This window comes from Vipera ursinii, assembly GCF_947247035.1.
Source record: "Vipera ursinii genome assembly, chromosome: 3".
NCBI classification, from domain to species: domain Eukaryota; kingdom Metazoa; phylum Chordata; class Lepidosauria; order Squamata; family Viperidae; genus Vipera; species Vipera ursinii.
This window is the reverse complement of record NC_139516.1, coordinates 108,901,505-108,927,693: the sequence shown is the minus strand read 5'-3', so window position 1 is coordinate 108,927,693 and position 26,189 is coordinate 108,901,505. Positions and strand designations below refer to the sequence as shown.

Sequence of the window (26,189 nt, the reverse complement as noted above, 5' to 3'; positions counted from 1 at the left end):
TTTGGGGAGGTGCGCGCGCACCTCACCAAACCTCACCAAACGTCGGCAGGTCTCCGGACCTCCGCGCCTTGCCTGCCTGCTTCTTTCCGCAACGGAAAGAAGCAGGCAGGCAGGCCGCGGAGGAACGGAGACCTGTCGACGTTTGGGGAGGTTTGGGCGCCTCCCCAAACCTCCCCAAACCTCGGCAGGTCTCCGTTCCTCCGCAAAGACCTGCCGACGTTTGGGGAGGTTTGGGCGCCTCCCCAAACCTCGGCAGGTCTCCGTTCCTCCTGCCGACCTTTGGGGAGTTTTGGGCGCCTCCCCAAACCTCCCCAAACCTCGGCAGGTCTCCGTTCCTCCTGCCGACGTTTGGGGAGGTTTGGGCGCCTCCCCAAACCTCGGCAGGTGTCCGTTCCTCCGCGCAGACCTGCCGACGTTTGGGGAGGTTTGGGCGCCTCCCCAAACCTCCCCAAACCTCGGCAGGTCTCCGTTCCTCCTGCCGACCTTTGGGGAGGTTTGGGCACCTCCCCAAACCTCGGCAGGTCTCCGTTCCTCCGCGCAGACCTGCCGACCTTTGGGGAGGTTTGGGCGCCTCCCCAAACCTCGGCAGGTCTCCGTTCCTCCTGCCGACCTTTGGGGAGGTTTGGGCGCCTCCCCAAACCTCGGCAGGTCTCCGTTCCTCCTGCCGACCTTTGGGGAGGTTTGGGCGCCTCCCCAAACCTCCCCAAAGGTCGGCAGGAGGAACGGAGACCTGCCGAGGTTTGGGGAGGCGCCCAAACCTCCCCAAAGGTCGGCAGGAGGAACGGAGACCTGCCGAGGTTTGGGGAGGTTTGGGGAGGCGCCCAAACCTCCCCAAAGGTCGGCAGGTCTGCGCGGAGGAACGGAGACCTGCCGAGGTTTGGGGAGGCGCCCAAACCTCCCCAAAGGTCGGCAGGAGGAACGGATACCTGCCGAGGTTTGGGGAGGTTTGGGGAGGCGCCCAAACCTCCCCAAAGGTCGGCAGGAGGAACGGAGACCTGCCGAGGTTTGGGGAGGCGCCCAAACCTCCCCAAAGGTCGGCAGGAGGAACTGAGACCTGCCGAGGTTTGGGGAGGTTTGGGGAGGCGCCCAAACCTCCCCAAAGGTCGGCAGGTCTGCGCGGAGGAACGGAGACCTGCCGAGGTTTGGGGAGGCGCCCAAACCTCCCCAAAGGTCGGCAGGAGGAACGGAGACCTGCCGAGGTTTGGGGAGGTTTGGGGAGGCGCCCAAACCTCCCCAAAGGTCGGCAGGAGGAACGGAGACCTGCCGAGGTTTGGGGAGGTTTGGGGAGGCGCCCAAACCTCCCCAAAGGTCGGCAGGAGGAACGGAGACCTGCCGAGGTTTGGGGAGGTTTGGGGAGGCGCCCAAACCTCCCCAAAGGTCGGCAGGAGGAACGGAGACCTGCCGAGGTTTGGGGAGGTTTGGGGAGGCGCCCAAACCTCCCCAAAGGTCGGCAGGAGGAACGGAGACCTGCCGAGGTTTGGGGAGGTTTGGGGAGGCGCCCAAACCTCCCCAAAGGTCGGCAGGAGGAACGGAGACCTGCCGAGGTTTGGGGAGGTTTGGGGAGGCGCCCAAACCTCCCCAAAGGTCGGCATGAGGAACGGAGACCTGCCGAGGTTTGGGGAGGTTTGGGGAGGCGCCCAAACCTCCCCAAAGGTCGGCAGGAGGAACGGAGACCTGCCGAGGTTTGGGGAGGTGCGCGCGCACCTCCCCAAACCTCCCCAAACTTCGGCAGGTCTCCGGACAGCGGCGGCTTGGGAGAGGTGCGCGCGATCCTGGAAGCACCGAAGCCTCGGCCGCGCGCAAGTCCTCGGTAAGCTCCGGGCGGTCACTTGCTTTGCGTCTCCTGAGGGAAGGGGGGGCGATTGGAGCGGGCGTGTTTCCTCGCCTGCTGGGCGCCGCGATTTGCCCGGGGAACGCGCGGGCCCCGAATGGCAGCGTGGAGCGAGGAAGCGGACAGCCAGGGCTTCCCCGAGAGCCGCGGCCACACAGGGTATTCCTGTGTATTCAGGCTTGCAAAATGGCGGATCGAGCCTCTGCTGGCGGCAGAGGCTTGCAGAATGGCGGATCGGCTTATACTCGAGTCAATAACTTTTTCCAGTTTTTGGGGGTGAAATTGGGGGTCTCGGCTTATACTCGAGTCGGCTTATACTCAAGTATATACGGTAGATCTTTTTGACATTTATATTTTATTGTGTTTTACTAATCGAGGTGACATATTGCTAACCTTGTAAGCCGCCCTGAGTCTTCGGAGAAGGGCGGGATATAAATGGAATTAAAATAAAAAATAAAATAAAAATATTAATATATATTGTTATGTCATATGCTACATAAATAAATCCAAAGTGCTTTCTAAGTAGGCTTATTAGTTTGAAAATTATACTGAGGGCAAAGCAACTTCTAGGTTCCAGACCCCTGAGTGTTCTTTGTTTTTTATCATATTGGGTTTGCCTTTCAAAAAAGGAACGATCATATTCGGAGAACACAAAGCTTCTCTACAAAATAGATCATCTGACCTGACCCTTACTCTAATAAATATGCAGAGACGAAATGCAGGACTGTGAGGCTATGGTTAGGAGAATATTGTAAGGAAGGGTTTTTATAAACAAAGCAACAGGCTAGAACAGACATGTCAAACACAAGGCCCTGGGGCCAGATCCGGCCCGCGAAGTGGTTTCATGCGGCCCATGAAGCCATCCTGGAAACAGTGAGGGAATGGCCCTCACTGCCTTGGCCCTGGCCCAGACCCTCCTTCTGCCAGAGACCCTCAGATCTGTCCCACTGCTGCCCAGGCCCCCATAGGCACCCTTGATGCGAACGATGTAGAGCTGGCCATGCCCAGCCAGTAGGCCATACGGACTCTAGCCACGCCCACCCAGTAGGCCACGCCCACCCAGGCCATACCCACTCGGCCCCCTGAGGGCAACCGCAATGCTGATGCGGCCCTCAATGAAATTGAGTTTGACACCCCTGGGCTAGAAGGAAAAGAGACGATGGACTGTGATTGCTATTCCAATATAGCTAGGAGCTCCAAATGCAGTTTACAGACTGCTAGTGTTTTGTAAGATGTCACGAAAAGTCAGCAAGGTCATTTTCCTTATTGAAATACTGGTTTTAAATTTTATTGTAAATCTCCATTGTATACAATTAATTCTTTTTTATACACTTTATTGTAAAGTTCATTTGATATATAAGTTAAATTTAACAGATAAAAGTAACTGGTACATTTATTTCTTATTAAACTCTTAACTCCAATTAAGTCATTAGTTTTATTCATGGTGGGGGTTCCATAATACGTTTCCATTTCAAGGGAGCTATGATATCAAAGGGTTTGAAAATCCCTGTGTAAAGGAATTGATTAGTCATAATTATATTTATTCACAAAAATCTAGATGGATTTCACCATGAAAATAAAAATATTAACGATGTGTAATTCTGTGCTTGAATTGGCAGCGGCACAAGTAGTACCAGCCTGAAAGGAGAGCTTGCCAGTAAAAAATTGCCTTATGAACACCAAACTATGGAATTAACCCATCATTCCTCAAGATCGCCATCTTCAGGTTCTTCTCGTGCATCCACATCTTCTAAAAGAAGAGGAAGAAAAGAAAGTAAGAGCTTTTCATCTGTTTGTTTATTACAAAGATAAGTTTGCTGACCAGTTCATCACAATATGCATACATCAAAAAGGCTTTCAGGCCAGTACCAATTACAAAGATTAATTAATCTAAGTCAAATATTAAGGGACCCTTAAGGTAATTTTAAAGGGACGCGGTGGCTCAGTGGGTTAGGACGCTGAGCTTGTCGATCAGAAGATCGGCAGTTTGGCGGGTTGAATCCCGAGTGCCGCGTAACAGAGTGAGCGCCTGTTACTCGTCCCAGCTTCTGCCAACCTAGCAGTTCGAAAGCAGGTAAAAATGCAAGTAGAAAAACAGGGACCACTACAGTGGGAAGGTAACAGCGTTCCGTGCGCCTTTGGCGTCTAGTCATGCCGGCCTCATGACCACGGAGACGTCCTCGGACAAGCGCTGGCTCTTCGGCTTTGAAACGGAGGTGAGCACCGGCCCCTAGAGTCGGAAACGACTAGCACGCATGTGCGGGGGAACCTTTACCTTTACCTTTAAGGTAATTTTAGTATTTGTGGAGAATCCTACCACATTCCAGACATCCAACTTCACAGATTTTGTAAAAAATTTGGAACGATTATTAAAATCACCACAAGCAATCAGAGGAACACTATCCAGTTACTATTTTTTGTTTCTAATGTTACTACCATTATATAATATCATTCTGGCCTGGTTTGATGGGTTTAGGGTTGGATCTAATTTTAACATAGTTTTAATTATTGTATTATATCGGGCATGATTATTTAATTCTTTTTAACTTCTTTTAACTTTTGTATTTATATTCTGATATTTATTGCCCTGTACACCGCCCTGAGTCCTTCGGGAGAAGGGCGGTATAAAAATTTAATAAATAAAATAAATAAATATCGGGTTTGGTAAAATGTATTGTTAAATTTCACTTTTTGTTTGTTGTTGTATGAAGAGTTTTATCATGATTTGAACCATAATCCAGTACAAATACAGGTAGGCTTCAACGTAGGACAACTTGTTCAGCAATCTTTCAAACGATCATGGTGCTGAACCAAGGGTCCTATGATCCATGCCCAAAGTTATGGCTGTTGTAGCAGCCACATGATCAAAATTCAGCCACTTGACGGCCCACCTGCACTTAGAACTGCAAGGGTGCTGCAATTCCCCCCACTCACCTATCTCCCCCCACTTATGCTTTTTTGGCCCCCTGCCATCCTGCACTTCACAACCCCAGCTGACCTTTTCTGCCATCTTCTTGTCTCTGCTTCTAACAAAGCATGCCTGGTCTGGTTGCTACGCCATATGAGGCTGGCTTTGCGCTGTAAAAAAGAGGAGAAAGCACAGAACAGCCCCTCCTTGAGGCAGTCACTCCTTTGTGCCTCTTCCTGCACCTTATGGGACTGGCTTTATGATGGAAAAAAAATATGAAAAAACAGAAAGCCATCCCGTATGGCTCAGGAGCATGGTGCCAAAAGGATATTTTGGCATGCTCTGGCTTCTTAAAGCTGCTTTGTGGGGGGTTTTCCCCATTGCACAAATCGGCCCCATATGGTGGCTAGGCTGGCACACCTCGCCAGCAGCAAGAGCAAGAAGATGGTAGCAGAGCACAAGGCAGCAGAGGTCTTGGAGTGCAGGGTGGCAAGAGCAACTGGGTCTGTTACGGTTGCAGTTTCCCAGGGCATGGCAAGAAGCCCCAGACCCACGTGGTTCTGAGGCTGTTCGGGACTCTGTAAGGCAGGGTGCAAGATGGCCAGAAGGGCAGAGATTGGAGGAGGTAGGTGGGGGGAGTCCCTTACCTGACTGAGGCTCAGAGTTGGGAGGGATCAAGCCCAGAATGGCTTGGATTGGGGTGGATCTTTGGCTAATGATTGGTAAAGTTTGCTTAATGATGGCCACAGGGATTGCTGTGATAGTGGCCACTAAGCAATATGGTCTTGTGGTATCTTGCTTTACGACTGCACTGCTTAGCAGCTAAAATTCCAGGGTCAATTGTCGTAAGTCAAGGACTACCTGTTAATGTAGACTGTGACATTATTTCTTTCAGACTTTCTCTTTCTTGCCAAATATTGCTTTTCTTTAGCTATTATTAAAATCTAATCTCCTCTTCCTCTCTCTGCTTAATTTTTGTTCTCACACTGAATAAAATAGGTTAGGCGGAGAACGATTAGTTCAAGATAGTCAAGGAAGTTTTATGAATGGGATTTAATGGGAGAGTGGCATAACTCTCAGATACAAATATATACTGCACCTCTCTAGTTCTGGCTTAGAATCTCATATTTTTAAAATCTAAAAACATTCACTGTGTTTATCAGTTGGTGGTGGAATTCTTATTTTTTGTATTCACTTTTAAACATGCTTTTCTAAAATACATTACAGAGACAGAATCATTAAATGGATTTCCAAATGCCTCTCTCTGGGAAGAAAGCAAAGTGTCTCCAACGTGTCCCCAAAGTGACTATGGTTTGGAACAAGCAAAGCACTTGCTGTCTAGTAACACAGTGACCAGCAGAGAACAAGAAGCGAACCCAGATTCTGACAATAGTTTAGAGGAACTATCTGGTCACTCATTAATGAGGTAAAATACTATCACCAACTTTGACTTTAAATCATATAGCATAGTTTATAATTCAGGTAAGTACTGTAGTAGTACAACAGCATATTATATGGATAATATTTAGGGAGTAGGAACCAGTGTTTTTGGAACATTAGACATAATTTACATTTCCTTTCCTTATGCAAGTTTTCAACATAGTCACGTAAGTTTAATACAGCTTTCACTGATATTTGTGAAAGCAGTGAGTGGCTTAAGGGGCCAAGCTCTGAGTGCAGAATTTTGCATTTATTTGGTTGATTGATCTGGATCTGATTTGATCTGTAATCAAAAACATTTTTGCAGTTTACAACATCCATCAATACAAACAATAAAACATCCACTATAAAATCATAAAATAATAAAAGAGATCTAACATACCCAGTGCTTAAAAGATTATTTATTTATTTATTATTGGGACTTATATGCCGCCCTATCTCCCAAAGGACTCAGGGCGGCTAACAACAATAACATACAATAAATACAGAAGTTAAGATAAAATTAAAATTAAAGGCCTCTGTACAATAAATTAAAATTAAAATTAAAATAAATTAAAAATTAGAGTTAAAAAATTAAAAACATAATTAAAATCCCTGTCAGTCCAGGTCAGCCAGGTGGAAAAGGAGTGTTTTGAGGCCGCGGCGAAAGGACTGGAGATCTGGGGCCATCCGAAGCTCATGGGGGAGCTGGTTCCACAGGGCTGGCGCTCCCACAGAGAAGGCCCTCCCCCTGGGGGTTGCCAGCCGACATTGTCTAGCCATGCCTTCAGATGCTACCTTATTCAACCAAGAGTGTCTGCAGGATCTTGTTGCTTTTCTCACACTGATGAAAGCACTGAGGTGGCATCATATCACAACACGTCCCTCTTTTGGACAAGTGTGTAATATCTCTGCATGCATAGAGAAGGGGCAGGGCTGGCATAGGAACACTTGTCAATCCGTCCCTCCGTGCAAATGCCACTGGATCTACCATTTTGAAAGAAGCAAACCAAGCCTATCATTTGATTGCAACATAAAGTCAATTCTCAGAATAATAAAGGGCAACTTATTCTAGAACCTGATATCATAATTTGGGACTGTGTAACTCTGAACTCACTTTTCATCATTCAGAAAGAACATGTCAGCTCGGGCCATGGTGTCCAAAATGAAATATTCAAAGCCAGGAAACTTGTGGTAGATCTGGTAAAAGAAAACAAAAAAAGATATTTTCCATTCCTGAAAACTCCTTTGTCAATAAGAAATATCTTGATTTAGTTATTTATTTACAATGATTATGTGCCACTTCAGTGAAACTGACTCTGAGCAGCATGCAATTCCCATCTTCACAGATTCAGATGAAAAGCAAAATTAAACATATAATTGAACAAAAAAAAAAAGAAAGTACCAGAGAGATCCAATCTAGAAGTAAGGAGAATTTTTTTGACAGTGAGAACAATTAATTAATGGAATGGTATAAGGTTTCCTGCCTTAGGACTAGAAGACCTCTGAGGTCCCTTCCACCCCTAGGATTTTTTGTTGTATATGGGCATATCAAAGCATTCACATAACTACTTGAATTACTGCATTCTGGAGTAGCTATATATATCATATATCAAAGACTTTATGAAAATGGTTCAGTTTTAATAGCTTACAGAAATGCATAAGATATGGCAGACTGAATTCGAAGAGAATAAAGCTATCTCAAATATCCCAAAATTCTGAATTTTGAGTTAGTTTGATTTCTTTAGAATCATTACTGAAAATAAACCCTCATCCTAACTTCCGTTGAGTGATATGACAGACAAAATAATTGTCAATATCAAATCATAACTATTCCCTCCCTTTTTTATTGAAAAGTTTTACAATACATTTTGAATACAAAAAATTCCCTCCTCCCCCTCCCCTCTCCCCAACCCTCCCCTCCCCGACTTCCCAGAGCTGAATACAGGGTATAGTGATACAAACATAAGCTAAAATATGCTAACAACAAAAATAAAACATTAAATTCTATCGCACTTTAATTCTCCATAATCATAATATTAATGAAATAACAACTAATTATACATCATAAAAATCCACTACTTATTCAAATGCTAAATGAAACTTTTTAGTCCCATATTTATTCTGAATATATTCAATCCATCTTCTCCATTCCACAATATATCTCTGTCGCGATTGGTCTTTCAAATATGCTGAAATCTTTGCGATTTCCGCCAGGTTAGAAACTTTCAAAGTCCACTCTTCTATAGTCGGCAGTTCCTCCTTCTTCCAATATTGCGCTACTAAAAGTCTCGCTGCCATAATTAGATTCAACATCAACTTAATGTCTATAACAGTAGTATCTGTAATAATACCCAATAAAAACAATTGCGGAGAAAACTTTATCCTTTTCTTAAATATCTTTTGCATATTCCACCAAATTTTAATCCAAAAAGCTTTAACCTTTTTACAAGTCCACCATATATGAAAATACGTTGCATCCTCACAACCACACCTCCAGCATTTGGGCTGGCAGTTCGGATACATACTTGCTAATTTTTTAGGGTTTAAATGCCACCTATAAAACATTTTATAAAAATTCTCTCTTAAATTTTGGTCCTGCGTAAATTTTACATTTCTAACCCAGATCTTTTCCCAAGTATCCATTGTTATAACTTCTTGAAAATTCTGGGCCCACTTTATCATACAATCTTTAACAAGTTCCGTTTCTGAGTCAATTTCTATCAATGCATTATATATCCTTTTGATATGTGCTTGACTTTGATCTCTAATTTGTTTTACCAAATTTTCATCAGTCATCGAAAATTCAGCTTTCTGATCCTCTTTCCATCTTGCCTGTAATTGCCCATACTGGAACCAAGTTTGTACAATCTTTTCTTCTTTTAAAATATTATATGGCTTTAATTGCCATAAATTCCTTTCTAAACTTAAAATTTCCTTATATGTGGTCTCATCCTGTTTGAATCCCACATTTATATTTTCTATTGCATGTTTAGGTATTGTCCAAATTGGTATCTTAGAATTTAACTTATGTCTATACTTTTTACAGACTTGCAACAGAGCATACCTTAAAATATGTATCTTAAACACATTATCCACCTTCTTATCATACAATAAATATGCATGCCAACCAAATAACAAATCATGACCCTCAAGATTTAATAATGTCCCTTGTGTTAAATTAAACCAGTCACTTATCGATGACAAAGCAGTAGCCTCATAATATAATTTAAAATTAGGCATTTTAAGACCACCTCTTTCACGCGTATCTTGCATTAGGGTTAGGGTTAACTCATGGCTTTTTCCCTGCCCAGACAAATTTATTAATTCCTTTTTGCCATTCCTCCAGATTTAAATCCTTTTTAAGTATAGATATCATTTGAAATAAAAATAAAAATTTTGGCAAAACATTCATTTTCACTGCTGCAATTCTTCCCAATAAAGATAATTGTAGTTTTTTCCAACTATCTAATTCTTTTTGTATTTTTCCCCATAACATTTTGTAGTTATTTTTATATAACTTCACATTTGAGACTGACAGATATATCCCCAAATATTTAATCTTTTTAACTATTTCAAATCCCGTTAGCTCTTCTAAAATAGCCTTTTGTAATACAGTCATATTCTTAGACAATATTTTAGTTTTTTGTGTGTTTATCTTAAATCCAGAAACTTTCCCATATAACATTATTATCTCCATCAATTCTACAACTGAATAATCCGGCTGAGTTACTGTAATAACCAGGTCGTCCGCAAACGCCCTCAATCTATAATCCTGATCTCTTACTTGAATTCCCCTAATTTTATTTGAATCTCGTATTTTAATCAGTAATATTTCCAATGTTAAAACAAACAATAAAGGTGACAGCGGACACCCCTGTCTTGTACCCTTTTCAATATTGCATGATTCTGTCAAACTGTTATTTACTATTATACGGGCTGTTTGCTTTTGATATATTGCCCTAATAGGTTGTAAAAAATTTTCCCCAAATTCCATTTTCTCTAATACTTTCGTCAAAAATTGCCAATCCAATTGATCAAAGTCTTTTTCAGCATCCAAAAAGATCAGCGCTGCGGGGATCTGATTATTTCTTTCCAAAAATTCCAATAGATCTACAATGTGTCTCACATTATTCTTCATTTGTCTACCACTTATAAATCCAGTTTGATCACTATGAATCACTTGTTGCATTACCTTCATTAATCTGTTGGCTAAGATTTTTGCAAATATCTTATAATCAGTATTTAAAAGCGATATTGGTCTATAGTTTTTGGCTTGGTTAGCATCCTGATCTTCCTTCGGGATCAACAAAATAAAGGCAGTTTTCCACGATGGAGGCACCCCTCCTCCCAATTGAATTGTTTTAAACAATTCCCTTAAAGGTTCCACCATTTCTAACTGTAATTTTTTATAATAAACGGCAGTCAAACCGTCAGTTCCTGGCGGTTTACCCACTTTTAATTGTTTAATTGCTAGAAAAATTTCTTCATCAGTTATCAATTGGTTCATCCCTTCCTTTTGTTCTTGCGTAAGAACAGGAATATTGGCTTTCATCAAATATTCATCTATATCTACATCTCTAATCTTATCTCTAGCATACAACTTAGAATAAAAATCAACAAAAGTCTTTTTAATAAAATTCTGCTGATACACTACTTTACCCTTATGTTCTATTCTATCTATATTACAAGCTCTTTGCTTCTTCCTTAACAAGTAAGCTAACCATCTACCCGGTTTATTAGCATTACAAAAAGTGTTATGTCTAGCATACCGTAAGTTAGTTGCCACTTGATCTGCCATTAACATATCAAACTGACCCCTTAATAAAGTAATTACCTCTTTGATCTTCCCATCAGATGGATTCAGAATTAAAGCCTTTTCTTTTTCCTTAATTTCATCCTCTAATTCTTTCCTCTTAAATTCCAATTTACGTCTACGTTTATTGTTCAAATATATTAATACACCTCTCATATAAGCTTTACTTGCATCCCAAACCATCTCAATAGAAGTACCTTTATGCATATTAATTTTAAAAAATTCTTTCATCTGTTTTTTACACTCTTCCACATTTTCCTGGTATCTAAACAAATTTTCATTTAAACGCCAAGACTGTCTATCTCCATTATCTTTTTCTATCTCCAACCATACTGGACTATGATCAGATATAGTTCTTGGACAAATCTTGATCTTCTTAATCCTAGGAAAAAAATCATTAGTAATTAATACAAAATCGATCCTGGAGAAAGATTGATGCCTGTCGGAGAAAAAAGTAAAGTCTTTTTCTTGCAAGATCCTTTCTCTCCAAACATCTCTCAATTCCAAGTCATCTTTCATCTCAAAAAAAGATTTAGGCAGTTTAGCATGACTTGGCGTGCTTTTAAAAAGGCCTCCCTTGTCCATTTGTACATCCAAAACGCCATTCCAATCTCCCATAAAAATACAAGATTTATAATCCCACTGAATAATCTTGCTGTGTAATAAATTGTAAAAATCTCCTTGCTGTTGATTAGGAGCGCATAATCCAACCAAAAGCGTTTTCTTGCCTTCTATTAATAATTCAATTATAACATAGCTTCCTTGTTTGTCTGCTTCAATTAAATTCGCTGTTAAAGTATTCTTAACATAAATAACAACTCCATTTTTCTTATCAGGCGCGGAAGCAATAAACTGTGTGCCCAACCTAAAGTTTACCAAGTACTTTTGATCAACCGCTCGAATATGTGTTTCCTGTAAGCAAATAACATCGTTTTTAAATTGCTTTAGATATTGAAATACTTTCTCTTATGTGGTGAATTTAGACCATTAACATTCCAGGTTAGAAGCTTTGTCGCCATCTTTTGCGACCTGAAGCTTTTGGAGCGCCTCTTCCAAAATCACCTGCACTCTCTTTGGTCTCGCTCCTTCCACTGCTTCACTGTAAGTAAGTTTTTGCGATGCGATCATAACTCTCTGCTGTTCTTGCTCTTGTCTCATTCGTCTAGCTGCAGTACGTGTCATTCTTTGGTCTCTAACCTCCTCCGTTGGTACTGAAATCTGATCCACTCCTGTAACTTTCTGGAATTCTCCATCTTTCAACTGCGTAACTCCTTCAGCACCTTGTGTACTCTCACTTTGTGGTTGACGCTCTCCTTCACCATTCTTCCTTTTGAATTCCAGAAGTGGTGTGGGGCCTGCCTTCAGAATGTTGGCATAAAAATCATGTGCCTGTAAAACTGTGAGAAGACAGTATCTCGTGCCTGCGTGCATCACCACCACACCTACTGGAATCTCCCATCTGAACTGGATATCCCGTCTTCTTAATTCTTCTGCCAAAAAAGCAAATTCTTTCCTTCTTAAAATTCTTGGAGGGATCTCTTTTAAGATTAAAACTTCTTGCTCTGCAACTGTAAATTTGCTATTATAAAAGGCTTGAATAACCTCATTTCGAATTGCTCTCTTTGTAAAATAAACCACCACATCTCTAGGTAGCTTCCTTTGTCTTGCAATCCAGGAATTAACACGAAATATTTTATCTATATCCACCATAATATCTTCTGCTGAGCGCCCCAGAACCTGTTCAAGGACTTCAGAAACTACTTTTTTCAGATTTTCCTTAGGGTCTTCCTTCAACCCTCTAATTCTCACAGCAAACTCCATCTCTCTATGCTGAACCAATAATAAATCGTCATCAATCTTTTCCATCACCGTTTCAGCATCTGTCATTTTGGCATCTAATCTCATATTATTTTGGCTAAGTTCTTCCACTCTCTCATCCAAACGTTCAATACAAACAGCCATGCCTTGAAGTGCAAGTAAGATGTCTGCCCTTATTTCTGTGTTCTTCTCCTCAATAAGTTCAGCTAATTGCTGAGATTGCTTTTTCAAAGCTTCTTGCAAAACATCCTGCAGATCTTTTATTGTCAAGGCTGGTGCGGGTGCAGGTGCCGGGGGGGGGCATTAAAGCCTGTAACAAAGATTGCTGAACTGGCAAAGGCCCCACGCTTCTTTAGTTGATTTGGCAGCCATTTTCACCCATTTAATTCTATTGCGCACTTTCACTTTTAAAAGTCTCCACAAAGTTTACTGAGTTAAAGTTCATATACTTGCTCTGACAGCATTCTCCTGCACAGCTCTGCCTGCATCCAAGTAATCAAAAGTTCACTCTCGCTGGCAGGGATGGTTGCAGCGTCCTGCTCTGCTTCAAAGCCTTGAAGCAGAGGCATCCCGGAGTCCGGAGTGAACTCAGGCTTCGGGGGGGCTCAACCCTTCAACCACCAGAGTTTCAATTCTGGGGGAGCTCTACCCCTGCCTGGGCGCTCACCCCCTCCTCTTCTCCCGAGGAGCGGGCTTCCGAGCTGCCAAACAGCTGATCGTCGCTGTTTTTGGCGGCTCTACGGAAACAACGGGGCTGACAGCCGAAATGGCTGCCGTCAACGGAGCATTGCCACCCGGAAGTCCCTATTCCCTTCCTTTTTTATTTATATGCATAAAATGCTAAGAGCAAAACTCATTTGCTAAAATTGGTCTAGTTGGGTCAGAAGCAAATTTAGGTTTAACACTATATTTACTCAACAGTGAGCCATAATAAGTCCCTATTCTAATAAATGCATATTAATTGTACACGTTGATATTTATAGTTTATTTTAGATATATTCTTTAAAGCCATATAATGTGAAAAGAGGTGTCTTTGCCCTTTCATTTGTTCAATTCTCTTGAAATTCAACTAATGTATTTTCAAAGTTTTTATTCTTTTAAAACATATTGGTTGTAGTGCTGGAAACAATGGCCAAACGTAACACACCAAGGTAAAATATTTCAGGTTTTTATTGTTTCAGAAAGCCATACCTCACCATTTTGCCCAAGATAGAAACATTTAGTTAACTGATTAAAATCAGTTTCAGAAATCAAGATGTTTTGGCTCATTTAAAATTAAAGAAACTATGGTTAATTTACTGGTTTGCTTATGCTATAAAAAAAGAAATCTAGCTTAGGTTATTATTATGGTCAGAATAGCATATAGAACAGAGGTCCCCAACCTTTTGGGCACCAGGGACCGGATCTGTGGAGAGAGGTTTTTCTGTGGACCGGAGGGGGCGTGGCTTTGTGTGCTGCCTGCATCATGTGGATGGGGCTTTCCTTGTTTGTGCGGACCAGTTGCTGGCAAGCCGCAGCCTGGTACTGGTCCATGGACGGGGATGGGGACCCTTGATATAGAACATTGAGAAAAATAAATACACAGCATGAACAAGGAATCTAGACATTCTCTTGTGTTGCGTTTATTTGAAATACGTTTTCTCATCCTGTCTAGTGTATGAAAATATATTCAACTGATGAAAAAGCACAAATTTGTAATTTTTATATCAGTAGTTCTTTTCTAAATAGTAAATACCTTTAAACTATCATTTTAAACTGCTGCTTTATGTTTTTGAGCATAAATACTTTTTCTAATTAGCTTTTGTTTGTTTAGTGTCCCAGATAAAGTTAGATCACCAAGAACGATAAGCTCTCCTCAGTCTCCAAATATACAGAAAAAAATGGATCCTGTAGGAAATACATCAGAAAAACATAGATCTTTACATTCTCCCAGAAACATAGCTTCGGGATCTATGCTAAATCCAGCCTTCTCTGACCTAAGTATTGGAAACAACAGGACTGGAACCAATATTCCGAACGGTGAGCTGGCAAAGAATGGAAAAATGTATAGACTATGCTATATTTGATATATATGCTATATATTGAGCAAAATACATATAGTTGTTTACTAATTTGTGTACTGAATTTACAGGTTCCATGCGCTTCTCACCTGCTGGTCTCCAGCATCGTATGTCTGCAGAACTTAACTACCTAAGCACTATTGAAGAGTCGCTACACCAAATCTCTGATATAGAACGTGTGCGAGGAATATCACTTGCACAGCAGGAAAGTGTTTCTCTGGCTCTAATATTAAAGGTAAGATTAATGAATCTGAAATTCCTTAAAATACTTAGCATGTATTTTCAGTTTTTTTATCTTTTGGAAATTTCAGTTCTCAAACCTTTCACTCCATGTACAAAAAGTTTCTATTAATAATTGTAAAAGTAACCAAAAGTTGTTATTTTGGCTTTTATTGGTTTTGACACTCACTGCTAAGTATCTAAGCAGAGGATTAGAAGACTAATAGTAAGGCTGGGAGAATTTTATTTCGGGAGTATCCAAGATTGACATTGGAACTCTCTAAACTAAAGCAACAGAAAGTTTGGGATCTTTATTCCAGTAATTGTGTATTTTTGAAATCTAATTTTGCTAAAAAAAGATATAGCTATAATTTTCAGAAATGCTTAAAATATGTTAATTATATTTTGTGTTTTATCCTTAAATACCAGGGGTCGTATACTGTGGTTTTTGTATTTTAATAATTGTACAACCATTCAGAGTTACTATTTCGAGATGGGCAGCTATATGTATCCAATTAATTACATAGGTTATTCACTACGAAATTGGTACTAAAATGTATTAAAGTAGGAGCAGATGCTGAAATATTAAATCAAATTATTTTATAATTATTTCATTATATCTTATAATTATAATTAAATATCTGAAATATTAAAGCTACTTAATTAAAATCATTTAATTTTGGTAATGAGCCATTGCTGTTTTTAAATGATGAAAAATTGTATGACCTTTTCCATAATTCTATAAAAAGGAAAAATATAACTGAATAAACAATAACTAAAATTTCACCTTTAGTCCCAGCAGCAGAGGCATGAGAGGGACTTGGCCCTTCTAAAGGCAGAGCAAGAGTTGTTGCAAAACCAAAGGAATCTGGAAGAGGCAAAACAAAAAGCAGCTCAGGTATTGTAGCATTTTAAATAGCATGAAAAAACCCTGCAGAGTAGAATCCTTTTCCGTAGGGAAGTGGCTGACAATGGCAATGGATGGTAATTTAAAATGATAGGCAGTATATTGATATATTGGAACATTGTGTTAGTGGTGCATAGCATTAGTGATTAGCACAAGCATTTCTTCACAAAGTGCTGTATTTTGCCAGTATTTCTTTAAATTATTAGAACTTCCCTTGTTCAAGAATCAGGGTTTCAGCTTGATGATCTTTATTTCTTTTTGAACTACTTAACAGCTTAGAACTGAGATTGAAATTGAGATTCTGTTGATTTACTGCTCATGAAAACCTTCCTAAGCAGATGGAAGTAATCTTGAATGTGAAATTGAGAATCCCAAGAATAATAACTTTCAGTCATCTTAATATTCAAAATCTTATTCAAGGATCACATAAAACTATTCAAGTATCAAATTATTCAAGTATCAAAGTGGCATTCCAGGGTTGGTTTGAAAATTGGGTAGGGACAGGGCCCAACTTGGGACTGAGGTTCAGGTGTTTAACAGGTAAAACTGAATGCTTAAAAGAGACCCAAGACTTACAGTACCCAATTTGCTCCTTCATTCCCCATGGAGAAATGAAACTCCAAACCTTCTCTTTAGCTAAACCTTTTCTTTATTCCCCCCCCGCCTCTGTTTTCTTCGCTTTCCAAGATCCTTACCTATCCTTACCTTTTCTCTATGCTTTTCTTATCATTTTATATTTACTGCCTTCATTTTATTTATTTCTCTGCATTTCAGTTTCCTTCAGGTCTTCTTAGATCTAGGTCAAAAATAGCTGTTTTTAAGTATAGATGAAATGAAACTATAGATAGTCCTCAAATTATGGCTACAATTGAGCCCAAAATTTCTATTGCTAAGCAAGGCAATTATGCTGCATTTTACTAATTTTTCCTACATTGTTAAGAGAATCACTGCAGTTATTAAATGAATCATGGGGTTGTTAAGTGAATTTGACTTCCCGCATAGACTTTGCTTGTCAGAAGCCAGCTGGAATGATTACAGATGGTAATCCCATGATCCTGGGACAGTGAATCTGTCATAAATGCTTGCCAAAACATAAATTTTGATCACTTGTCCATGAAGATGCTGCAGCAGTCATAAGTCACTTTTTTCAGTGCTAGTGTATCTTCAGTCACTAAATGAATGTATCAGTTTTTCTGGACATGTCATCAAGGTCCTTTTCAGATCAAAGGGAAATGTTTCCCTGTGTGTTTCCCTTTCCGTGTCCAACTCTATAGCGCAGTGCTCATCTCTGTTTCTTGGCCGAGGGAGCCAGTATGCTGATGATACCCAACTTTTCATTTGGACCCCAAACCACCCCAGTGATGCCCTCGACGTGATGTCCCGGTGCCTGGAGGCGGTTCGGGTCTGGATGGGGAGGAACAGGCTTCGTCTCAACCCTGACAAGACGGAGTGGCTGTGCGTACCGGCATCTCGGGATATTCAGGATATCCCACCCCTCATTATGGGGGGTGAGTCATTACCTCCTGTAGATAGGGCTCGCAACTTGGGAGTCCTCCTAGATTCACAGCTCTCTTTAGAAGACCATATTGTAGCTGTAACTAGGGGGGCGTTCGCCCAGGTTCGCCTGGTGCGCCAGTTGCGGCCCTATCTAGACTGGGATGCCTTGCGCACGGTCACTCATGCGCTCGTGACCTCTCGTCTTGATTACTGCAACGCTCTCTACATGGGGCTACCCTTGAAGACCACTCAGAGGCTCCAACTGGTACAGAATGCAGCCGCGAGAGTTGTATCGGGGGTCTCCCGATACTCCCGTGTTACACCTTTGCTCCGCGAGCTGCATTGGTTACCAGTTGTCTTCCGGGTGAGGTTCAAGGTGTTGGTAATGACCTACAAAGCCCTCCATGGCATGGGTCCAGAATACCTTGGGGAGCACTTGCAGCCGGCATCATCTTCCCTCCGCCCAGTACGCTCCCACAGAGAGGGCCTCCTCAGGGTACCGCCAGTCAAAGAATGCCGACTGGTGACCCCCAGGGGGAGAGCATTCTCTGTGGGTGCACTGGATTTATGGAACCATCTTCCGGTAGAGCTCCGGATGGCGCCCGATCTCCGCTCCTTCCGGCGCGACCTTAAAACCCATCTCTTTAACGAAGCGGGCCTGGCCTGATGGGACGGGGTGGGATTGTTACTATGATTTTAATTTTTAATTTTAAATTTGTATTATTATGGGCACTGTTTAATCATGTTTTAATAATTTTAATTTTTTGTATCTGTTTTTATGTATTGCCCTGTTAACCGTCCTGAGTCTCTTGAGAGAAGGGCGGTATATAAATTAAATTAATAATAATAATAATAATAATTATCCAAAGACATTTTCTGTGTTCATGTGGCCAGCATGGCTATACGTCAGAGGTGCACAGAACACTCTCACCCTTCCCACAAAAGCAGTGCCTGTTGTTCTAATCGCATTTGCATGCTTTCAAATTGCTAGGTGGGTAGGGGCTGGGTAAGGTACGGGAGCTCACCCCATTGCACAGTGCTTGGGTCTCTAACCGGGGCTGTCAGCTCCCAACTGATCTCAGCATCTTTAACTGCTGAGCCATGGTGCCCCTGATCAAAAGAGTACTGGAGAAAAGGGGCCATATTGATTTTGGAACAATTCTAGAGGAGAATTTCTTTCCACTTCGGAGTTGCAAGCGTATGATTAGAATGTGGAAAATATCAGATATATATTACCTACTCCAGCTTCCAACCTTAGAAAAGATTCTCCAGGAATTGATTCTTGCCATTCTGTACAATTTTTAAAAGAAAGAAAGAATAGATATATGTTAGGTCCTAGACATAATAGGATTAAACTGATATCTTGGAAAACCAGAAATCCAGAAAGTCTCTCTTTCTAGTAGTATATGTCATAGGCAAGCATCTGTTTGAAATCTTTGCTTGGTATCTGAGAGGGCATCAGAGGCCTTGCCATTTTTTGTCCATTAGCAAGATTTCCCTAACTAGCTGGCCTCTCCTGCTTAAGAGAGACAGGATTCCAAATAAGTGAAACATTTCTATTTCCATGCTTGTAATTAGTGTGAGGGTTGTGTGTGTGTGTGTGTGTGTGTGTGTGTGTGTGTGTGTAATATATATTCCTTATTTACTCTTTTTCATCTTGATACAGTCTCCTTGCAAAAGCAGTGCATCCCTATCGAAGCAAGAATCAAACAAACAAACAGAGAAGTCTGGAGGTAAACAACTGTCATCTACAAAATCTCAGGATATATCTTATAGTTGGTCTGATGAGTCTTTATCCATGACCCAATCGGGTAAGTATTAGAGCTTCAACTTCCTTTTTTATAATTTTTAAATTATTTTTAATGAGTCTCGGTTTTCCATTGGAATTGATGGGGCTTGAATGCCATGTAATTACAGTATTAAGTGTAACATATTTGGAATTTTCCACTAATCTTCAGTTTTGGAAATGAAAAAGGCAAGACCTCTTATGAATATAAAATATTATTTGATGAAAGTATTACATCAGTTAAATCCTCTGATAGGCTGGGGAAAGATACACGGAAAGGTGATTCCCTGATTTCAGAACAGATTTCCATTTGCGAAGAGTTATCATATAGTAATCTGAGATCACGCCCCCGCTATTTTCGAGCTGTGGCATGCTCCGACCCTCTGGCTCTCACCTGCTGTCCTGGGGAAGAAGGAGGGCAGACACCTGAGCTCAGGCTGATCTATTTTAATGCCAGGTCTGTTGTGAATAAAGCTCCCCTCATCCATGATTTGATTGAGGAGGAAGACGCAGACCTGGCGTGCATCACGGAAACCTGGTTGGGCCTGGAGGGAGGGGTCCCTCTGACTGGTTTATGCCCTCCAGGTTTCCGTGTGCTGCATCAACCTCGAGCTCAGGGTAGGGGAGGTGGTGTGGCGGTCGTTATCAGAGAGACCCTCCATCCGCGGGAGGCCACTGCCCCTCAGATAGACGGATGTGAATCCCTCCTCTTAAGGTGGGGTCCTGGTGGTCAGTTGGGCCTACTTCTGGTATACCTCTCTCCAAGCTGCGCAGCAACGGTTCTACCCAGGCTACTTGACGCCCTCTCAGGATTGGCGGTTGAATTTCCAAGACTTATGGTTCTGGGAGACTTTAATCTACCTTCCCTGGGCAGTGCATCGGAGGTGGCCCAAGAGTTCATGGCTTCCATGACGGCCATGGACCTGACCCAAATTATTCAGGACCCGACTCACGAGGGAGGAAACATGCCTGATCTTATTTTTATCTCTGGGCAATGGCTTAATGGGCTGGGTGGGGTTACTCCAACATCTCAACCCCTTTCATGGACAGACCATTATCTCCTGCGGTTGGGCCTCCGTCATGTCACCCCCCGCTGTCAGGAGGCGGAACCGACCAGATGGTTCCGCCCCAGGCGCCTGATGGACCCAGATAAATTCCAGATGGCGCTTGGATTGATTCCCACCTCCCTCTCCCACAGCCCGGTCAAATCCTTAGTTAATGCCTGGCAACAGGCTGCTTCGGAGGCTCTCGACCGCGTTGTCCCTTTGCGGCCTCTGACCCAGCGCAGGTCCCGAATCGCTCCTTGGTTCTCCAAGGACCTGCGGGAGATGAAACGCCGGAGAAGGGGCCTAGAGAGCATTTGGAGAATCAGTCCGTCCGAGTCTGACCGAACACAGTTAAGATCCTTTTCTAGATCTTATCTTGTGGCAATGAAGGTGGCAAAGCGCGCTTACTTCACCACCCTCATTGCGTCCGCAGATAACTGCCCGGCTCCCCTATTTAGAGTGGTCCGCTCCCTTTTAATCAAGGGACGGGAGAGCACCCCCTACGAGGACGGGCTGAGGAATTTAGTAAATATCTGGTGGACAAAATTGCTCAGATTCGGGCTGGTCTGGACTCTGACTGGGCAGTATCTGACAAGAGGAAAACGATGAATCTGGCCGAGAACATTTGGGAAGAGTTTGATCCTGTGACTCCGGATGAAGTGGACAAGATCATGGGGAAACTAAGTGCCGCCACATGTTTGTTGGACCCATGTCCCTCCTGGCTGGTCTATGCATCTCGGGAGGTTACACGAGGCTGGCTCCTAGCAGTTATCAATGCCTCACTGAGTGAAGGGTACTTCCCTGCCGCCTTGAAAGAGGCGGTGGTAAGGCCCCTCCTTAAGAAACCTGCATTGGATCCAGCTATTTTAAACAACTTCCGTCCTGTCTCCAACCTTTGCTTTCTTGCGAAGGTCGTTGAGAGCGTGGTGGCATGGCAGCTCCCTTTGGTCCTGGAGGAAGCTGAGTATCTGGATCCGTACCAATCGGGTTTCAGACCCGGGTATAGCACGGAGACGGCATTGGTCGCGCTGGTGAATGATCTCTGGCGGGCCCGAGATAGAGGTTATTCCTCTGTCCTGGTCCTATTAGATCTCTCAGCGGCTTTTGATACCATCGACCATGGTATCTTACTGCGTCGTCTTGAGGGGTTGGGAGTGGGAGGCACCGTTCTACGGTGGTTCTCCTCCTACCTCTCGGGCCGTTCGCAGATTGTGTTAGCAGGGGGGCAGAGGTCAAGCCCTAGGCCCCTTAGTTGTGGAGTGCCTCGGGTCGGTGCTCTCGCCCCTCCTGTTCAACATCTATATGAAGCCGCTGGGAGAGATCATCTGTGGCTTCGAGGTGAAGTATCATCAATATGCTGATGATACCCAGCTTTTCATCTCCACCCCGAACCAACCCAGTGATGCCCTCGATGTGATGTCCTGTTGCCTGGAAGCGGTACAGATTTGGATGGGAAAGAACAGGCTTCGGCTCAACCCGGCCAAGACTGAGTGGCTTTACATGCCGTCATCTCGTTTAGTCCAAGAGGTTCCATATTTGATTATAGGAGGAGAGATGTTACCTCCCGTTGATAGAGCACGCAATCTGGGCGTCCTCCTAGATTCACGACTCAGTTTTGAAGATCATATTGGTGTCGTAGCTAGGGGGGCATTTGCCCAGATTCGCCTAATATACCAATTGCGCCCCTTTCTGGACCGAGATGCCCTACGTACAGTCACCCACGCACTCGTTACCTCCCGTATAGACTACTGCAATGCTCTCTACATGGGGCTGCCCTTGAAAACCACCCGGAGGCTTCACCTGGTGCAGAATGCGGCTGCACGGGTAGTGATGGGAGCTCCCCGATACTCCCATATAACACCTATGTTCCATGAGCTGCATTGGGTACCGGTTGCCCTCCGGGTGATATTTAAGGTGCTGGTACTTACCTTTAAAGCCCTACATGACTTAGGCCCGGGATGCAGGACCATCTGCTACCGGGAACGAATTCCCATCGCCCAGTACGCTCACACAGAGAAGGCCTCCTCAGGGTACCGCCAGTCAAAGAATGCCGACTGGTGACCCCCAGGGGGAGAGCATTCTCTGTGGGAGCGCCAGTCCTATGGAATCAGCTCCCCCCTGAGCTTCGGATGACCCAAGATCTCCGGTCCTTTCACCGCGGCCTCAAAACACTCCTTTTCCACCTGGCTGACCTGGACTGACAGGCATTTTAATTATGTTTACAATTTTTAATTTATTTTTAATTTTTAATTTTAATTTATTGCACAGATGACTTTAATTTTAATTTTATCTTAATTTCTGTTATATGTTATTGTTGTTAGCCGCCCTGAGTCCTTTGGGAGATAGGGCGGGATATAAGTCCCATAAATAAATAAATAAATAAATATTCTAATGATTTTGAAGAGTCTTTCTTAACAACAGATGTATCAAAAAGTGAGATAGTTCTTACTGAATATCACAGAGATATTTTTGATGCTTCTACATTATCTTTCAAACAAGATACAAAATCAGAGGGAGAGAAGTCTTTGTACACTAGACCTCCTAGGAGTGAATCCCCTAATTTTGGAAGTGATGATGAAATAAGTGAATGTCTCAGTGAAAACTCTTTGTCCGTAGCTGATAGCATTCATTCTGAAAGATTGTTAGAACTCAAATCACCAACAGAATTTGTGAAAAACAAAGAAAGTGGCAATGTGGAGAAAGTTCCAGCTGATGATGGTGATGATTCATCATCTCAGGCTTCCAGTTTCAGGGCATCATCAGAAAAACAAGAAGAAGATATATTGCTAGGTTTCATCATTGGTGACAGAGTTCTTGTGAGTAATGTCCAGCCTGGAACACTGAAGTTTAAGGGTCGGACAAATTTTGCTAAAGGTTTTTGGGCTGGACGAACTGGACGAACCTGTAGGTAATAATAATGGATCTTACAATGGTATTCAATATTTTGATTGTAAAGAAAAACATGGTATTTTTGCCCCCTCACGAAAGATCTCTCGTTTTCCAGAAAGTTTTGGTAATGAGTTAGATTCAAATGAAAATTCTTTCTTTAATCATGAACTAGATAATCAACACAAAACAAATCAGAAAGGCTTAGAATGTCTTGAAGAAGAAAAGAATAAAAGAAATTCAAATGAGAAATCTCCAAGAGAATCATCTGCCTTAAAAGGCTTAATTGGAGCTGGAGATTATGTAAAATTCAATAAATCAAGCGACTATGTGGCAGTTATTAGTACTGTTGATGAGTTTGATCAGGAAACCGGTGACTTTGACTCTCCCAAATCCTCTAAAAATGATAATGGTATGTTACCTTCTGCCATTTCTAATATCCATAAAGAAGATTCTGCTATTGAAGTAGAAGGGATTTTGGATAGCAGCTTTCCTGAGAAATGGAAAGAGCAGTCTGTTTGGCAAGAGCAAACAGAAAACCGATTTTCTCCCACTAATCTGGAGAAATCTGCAACGCCACTTCTGGACTTGTTGACAAAAGAAAGAAGCCAACTGGAAGCCCAGCTTAAAGTCCCATCCCAAGAAAAGGAAGATCTACTAGATCAACAGGAAAGAGTTGGTTTGTTGGCTGACAGTCTCTTGCAAGGTTTTGTGAAAGACACAGTCAGTCAATTTCAGCAAATCAAAAAGGCAAGGAATGAGAAGATCCATTTTAGCAATCAAGAACTCGGTGCTGTCCAAGAAAAGAAGTTGGCAACTAATGAACAGCAGAGGTTTTTAGTCGCATATGAATTGGATGAAGGAGAAGAAGTGTCTTCCCCAGATATGTGTCCCAGACCAGTAAGTATAGTTCATAATTAAGATAAGTAAGACTAGACTAATGCTTCAGTCATGAAGTTTGACAGGCTTTGAGCTAGGGGCTCCACCTGCCTATATAACAGTAGGCGTGAGTCTACAAGGATCCCAATATTGCAAGTATCTCCTTTCTGGGGTATCAGAAATCCATCAAGAGACAATATGGGAGATGACAGCATACAAATATCAACAAATTTTCTTTGGGCAATTATATATTTTTTGTAAAAAAAAAAAGCTGATGACAATAAATTGAACTCACTGTTTTAAACAACAAATTATACATGCCACAAACTCCTTTTGGAACTCTAGTGTTTCAGACGTGATTTATTAAAAGGCAAAAAGAGTCTTTGAGAAAATGAAATATAAAGATTTCATTGGATATTTTATAGTAGGTTTGGCTTGACCTTTGGGTTTAGAATATTTGCTTTACTTTTTTTCAATTTGGGATCCTAACAACTGAGCTCACATTCCTATATTTCCATCTAGTTATATCCTCACAAGAATACAATGAAGATAATGACCATTCCAAAGTAGGATAATAATATAATTTAATGTGGGTCATTGTAATTCTAGTCAGTATACTTTTCCATGTTCTGTGTTTTAGTTTTCTGGGTATAGAACTGTATTCTTGAATATTGTTTCTCTGTTAGGGATGCAATTCATGAGTTACTGCTGTTGTACCATTTCCATTTATCTAATTGGGGCTTCCACATGTGACTTGGTCTGTATGGTTGCGTACCTCAGGAGCTCTCCTAGAAAAAGCCATTAGACTTTCTCTATATCTCACTTTCTTGCACTCTAAGAACAAAAAAGAGTTTTAACAACCGGAAATATGATTATATGTCATTAAATATTAAAGCATTCATGGATAACACATATCAAAATCAGGAACATAGTGCAGGGAATATTTAAGGTTCTAAGTAATAATTGCTTTCTTATTGTTTAGAAAAGTCCTGTATTTGGTGCGAGTGGACAGGAATAACTTGCCAAGAGGCTAGCAGAACTGGAACTTAGCCGGGAGTTTCTGAATGTGTTAGGAGATGACCAGGATTGGTTTGATGAGGATTTTGGCTTGAGTTCACACAAGCTCCCTCAAAACCAAGCTGAAGAATCAGCAGTGTTACCTAAGATAAAACTGCCAGAAGTGTCCCCAAAGCCATGTGAAGAACCTTTGGCTGATAGCAATTCTCAGATGTTTTGGTCTCAGGACATCTTTAAATTCTTAAAAATTATGGAGGACCCCAAAGAGCTTTGGTTTACATGGGTTATATTTATTGGCATTTACTGTATTTAAAATTGAGAAATTTTAAAAGCTTTATTTGTCTTCATGGACCCTCTGAAAGGGTCTTGGGCACTCCCAGGAGTCCCTAGACCACGCTGACAACTACTGGTCTAGACTCTAGAACTTAAGGTAGAATGTGAAGTCTGGTGGAGTTTTATTATGCATTTTTATCTGAAAACTAATTTTCTTACGCCATCAGTCATATTCCAAGATGAGTGTGCATGTGATACCATCTCTCATTTTTCCACTATAGTTTCTTCTTACTGCTGATTTCGCTTAAATATTAGTTTGAAATAGGATATGGATGAATGCTTCTATTTCTTAAAACTAAGAAAGGCTTTAACTGTCACTAATACTTAACACTGTTCCAGTTAGAAATCCATCCAAGAAGGCCTACATCTAACATGTAATATTTTTTAAAAAAATACAATGAATTAAAATTGTATATAATGAATTAAAATTCTCCCAATACAACAACTAATGATAGCTATCCCTGAATTAATAGGTCTGGGTGCGGGGAAATAGTTCCAAAAAGTGCCTGATGCTGCATTTATCCATATTCTGGAATGTACAAGAGTTGAATCAGTGTCATAATTCATAATGAATTTCATGGATATTTCTAGAGTTAGCTACCAGGTTGCTTTACTGTAGTTGTAATTGCCTAGCAATACAATGTGTTTTCTGTTGCATATATGCCATGTCTGTGTCCTCACTAGAAATCTTCTCCCTGAAAGCTGCTTGTAGAGATGGTGTTGCAACTAGAGAAAATGTATTTAGTTAGCATTCATTATTCTTTTAT

The 26,189-nt window shown here is 41.8% G+C and overlaps 1 protein-coding gene across 1 annotated transcript in view; it reads left to right on the top strand.

Annotated features, from left to right (window-relative positions):
• Window positions 1-25,402, top strand: part of LOC310638897 (centrosome-associated protein 350-like) — a gene marked incomplete at its 3' end in the record, with an annotated part of 54,466 nt that extends 29,064 nt beyond the window's left edge. Inside the window, 9 exon segments of the mRNA XM_083360259.1 lie at window positions 3,451-3,605; window positions 5,967-6,165; window positions 14,606-14,811; window positions 14,924-15,087; window positions 15,865-15,969; window positions 19,142-19,286; window positions 23,369-24,093; window positions 25,055-25,087; window positions 25,091-25,402. Coding sequence (XP_083216385.1) covers window positions 3,451-3,605; window positions 5,967-6,165; window positions 14,606-14,811; window positions 14,924-15,087; window positions 15,865-15,969; window positions 19,142-19,286; window positions 23,369-24,093; window positions 25,055-25,087; window positions 25,091-25,402 — 2,044 coding nt within the window.
• Window positions 25,403-26,189: the final 787 nt, after the last annotated feature.